Source organism: Ruditapes philippinarum, unplaced genomic scaffold (assembly GCF_026571515.1).
Source record: "Ruditapes philippinarum isolate M1 unplaced genomic scaffold, ASM2657151v2 ctg2060_1_1_1_1, whole genome shotgun sequence".
NCBI classification, from domain to species: Eukaryota; Metazoa; Mollusca; class Bivalvia; order Venerida; family Veneridae; genus Ruditapes; species Ruditapes philippinarum.
This window is the reverse complement of record NW_026862190.1, coordinates 58,219-62,003: the sequence shown is the minus strand read 5'-3', so window position 1 is coordinate 62,003 and position 3,785 is coordinate 58,219. Positions and strand designations below refer to the sequence as shown.

Below are 3,785 nucleotides of genomic sequence, written 5' to 3'. Positions count from 1 at the left end.
TCTTTGATACTCCTCGACTGCTCTATTGTCCTCTACAAAAGTGGTATAAATAATGCCAATGCATCAAAATTGGCCCAGTTTATGTCAACTATTTTTAGTCTTCTTGTGTAAAATACCTTTAAGTTTTCTTGTTTTTCAAACTTACATATTCGGCATGTAGCATCTCTTAGCGAACATTTTCAAAATATTTCATAAATTATGTAGCATGAGCCAAAAAAGACAATTACTAATGTATTAAAGATTTGTGATCGCTTTAACAATATTTCTCAGGTGAAGGATCCAGGGACATCATGGTCCTCTTGTCAATAACATGCCTTACAAATACTGCACATACTATATGTCCAAATTTCCGGTTTCATTGTCCGTTCAAAGACGGAAATCTTATAGCAAATATTTAACCTCAGCTGACAGTGACAGCATCTATTACTATTCGGTGAATGTAGCTCATATGATAATCAACTTACAGAAATGCACACTTCAATTAAAAGCATGAAGACGTTAAATAAGGGGATTCTTTATAAAACATGGTTGATTTATTTTATTTTTCTCAATCTACTAAGCTGCCTGACGTTAGCGACGTCACAGATTATGACGTCAAAAATTAACGTTGTCGCTATAGGCACAAGAAGCGACATTAAAGAGAGACAAGCAAGCTTAATCATACAGCGAGAAAAGAGAGATATATCATCTTTATTAATGGATAAAGGTAATTATTATTTAATACCAGTCCTAATTGATGGTGTTTCATTTCATTTCATCATTTGATAAGTTAGATGACAATTTATGCTGGTAGAAATAACAGATAAAGCTGCATAGTCATCTTTGTTATTACTAAGGCGTATCACTAGTACTTTATTTTTTATATTTCCTGACAGAGAGCCCCCCAATGATGGTCAAAATTGCTTGATCGGGAGTAGATCTATTGTTATTATTTTGCGATATTTCTAAAAAAGATTTTTTTTAAGATTAGAAAATCTAGATAGACTTATTCTGTCATTTATCTAGCTAAAATACCGCGATAATTATTTTCTTACACACTATTTTGAAGAAATGTCATAATTTCACACAGTCTGCTTATTAAATACATTTTATACGTATTTTACTTGACAGCTAACTTTAAATTATTATTTTTTATATATAATTTGATATTTATTTATCACTATTCAGTTGAATAAATAGATGAATGAATGAATTTATTAATTAACTAACTGATCTATGCTTTTATTATTATAATTCAAGAATTTCAAGGGTGATAAAGATGCCAATTAATGTAATTTGCATTCATATAATCTTCTACAGTATGTATTGTATTTCAACATAGATAATATAGGTATTGTTTCTTTATATTTTAATAGATACTTCAAACATGGATACAGAAATAAAGATAGAATCAGAGTCACCCAAAAGATTTACTAGCGTTCTTGAACGGAGAAGGATCAAGAGAAAAGAAGATGACGAGGCGAATATTGAATGGAGTCGATCAGAGATGCCAGATAAATCTGCGATAGAAAGTCGGAGGGATTACATCATTGAGAATTTAAAAAATCAGTTTAAGGAAGAAAAGTTTGCAAGAAGACAAGCCCCCAAGGTTAGCACTTCCTATAAAGTTTTTTGTAATAGCGTTGACGCTTTCCTTCGTCATCTAGAGAACCCAAAAGTCAAATACCCAAAATCTAACAGTTACCTGGAAATGCTGTAAATCCAGACAAAATAACAAGCACTAAACAAATGTCAGTGGACACACCAGCTCAAGACAGTCCAGTTCATGAAGAAAGGCTTTCTTTAGGGATTCTGTATTTATCTATTTTATGATCACATCCGTGTTATTTGTGCCGTGTGGCGGCTGTAAAAAGTCTCCCCGTACATTTAATCAATGATGTTATATTTTCGATCCTTGAAGATCGTTCAACACGACATTATTGTTGTGCTTGTGGTATTTTTATTTCAACTTTTCGGCATTTTCTAGTTGGGTGGTTCCAATATTCCTACTTGAATAATGTTGAATCACCCTTAGGATATGTTGCCTGCTTTTTAAATTTGTCTTTTGACGTCTTATCTGTGATACGCAGGCTTCATAACCTCTGATCCCCTTTCAAAATTCCATTTTATTTAGTTCCGCCCATTGTTTTCTCGTTTAGGGCACACGCTTTTTATTACTTGGGGACCATACGTCGCTTTTGATGGAATGGCACGGAAGTGTCACATTGAAGGTTCCATGATAACCGCCGGATGTTTCTAAATTCAAAATTTTACTATTTCATGTTTAAATGTTGAATTCTGCTTAAGCCGGTGCTAGGGGGGCGTGGACGGTAACTTGCACTTTCCAGTACCGTCCATGAACAGGCTCAATCAAACCGAGCCTGCAACATTTTCAATTTTGCCGTGTTGTGCTTTCTTTAGGGATTCTGTATTTATCTATATTATTTGATGATGATGATGCTAATGCAGCTGTTGCTGATGATGATGGTGATGATGTTCAACAGGTGAAACATAAAAAATGTGAAAATTTAAATTCTCTGATGCTTAATAACGTTATTTTGCGCGATTCAAAAACCATCCATTGCAGCGAAGTCTCTTCCTTAACAATGCATCACTTCTTTGGTGAGCCAACAGTCAAGAAACTGGTAACACAAACAAAAGCAGACGACATAAAGCCAATGCCAAGTTCCATTTTATTTAGTTCCGCCCATTGTTTTATCGTTTAGGGCACAAGCATTATTTTACTTGGGGACCATACGCCGCTTTTCATGGAATGGTACTACTGTGTCACATTGAAGGTTCCATGGTAACCGCCGTATGAACACAACTGCGGATGTTTCAAAATTCAAAATGTCACCATTCTCGTGTTAAATGTTGAGTTCTGCTTAAGCTGGTGCTAGGGGGCGGTAAAATATGATAAACAAGATCGACAAGTAAACTTGCACTTTCCATTACCGTCCATGAACAGGCTCGATCAAACCGAGCCTGCAACATTTTCAATTTTGTCGTGTTGGGCTTTCTTTAGGGATTCTGTTTTTCTCTATTTTATTCCAAAAGAGACATACGAGCAATGCCTATTTCTTTTCTTTGAAAAGAAAGAAGTTGATCAATGGCTGTTTGCTACCACATTTACTTGAACCTTCTCCATTTATTGGTTTGAACAGAAAGCAAAAGTACATGGCGTTCTATGAAGTTAAGTTCAAACCTGCAGAAGTGTCCCTTCTCATGAGCAATCCAAAATATAAAGTTGGCGATCACATTAGTAAATGTGAGAATCTTCCTGTAAACAAGTGTATTGCAACTACACAAAAGTCCGATATGCCTGATGACTTTATTAATAATCAGCAGCTACAAACAGACAATAAAAATAAATCGAGAACACTAGACATCGGAAAATCCAAGGCTTCTGACTTTAAAAGAATATTCAGCCTAGCTTTGCGTTACAATAGAGTTTCATGCCCAAGAACACTGTCTGTATTTGGTTTATATTTTACACCTATACTCTATTTTGGCAGAGAAGCTGAAATGTCACGTTTACCTAACTCTCTAGCAAACTTTACAGATGAACGCAAACCTAAAAGTTATTACCACATAAGCACGTTGCTAACCCTGACAGCTACGACTTCATTGAAATATGAATTTTTAACACTGGAAATGGACATAATTACAACATCATCGTATTTTAACGCAAAACATCCTGCCGTAACAGATTTGGACAGTTATAAATTAAAGCCAGTCAAACACATTGATTCATTCGAAAACGTCTTCTTTGATAATGTGGCGATCACATCATCGCATTTGAACAC

General features: G+C 34.9%; 1 protein-coding gene across 1 annotated transcript; it reads left to right on the top strand.

Annotated features, from left to right (window-relative positions):
- The first annotated feature begins 628 nt into the window (after positions 1 to 628).
- LOC132718212 (uncharacterized) lies at positions 629 to 2,879 on the top strand. Its single transcript, XM_060701855.1, has 2 exons — positions 629 to 706; positions 1,356 to 2,879. The coding sequence occupies exons 1-2, from the start codon at positions 697 to 699 to the stop codon at positions 1,697 to 1,699; spliced, it is 354 nt and encodes a 117-aa protein (XP_060557838.1). The 5' UTR covers positions 629 to 696; the 3' UTR covers positions 1,700 to 2,879.
- Positions 2,880 to 3,785: the final 906 nt, after the last annotated feature.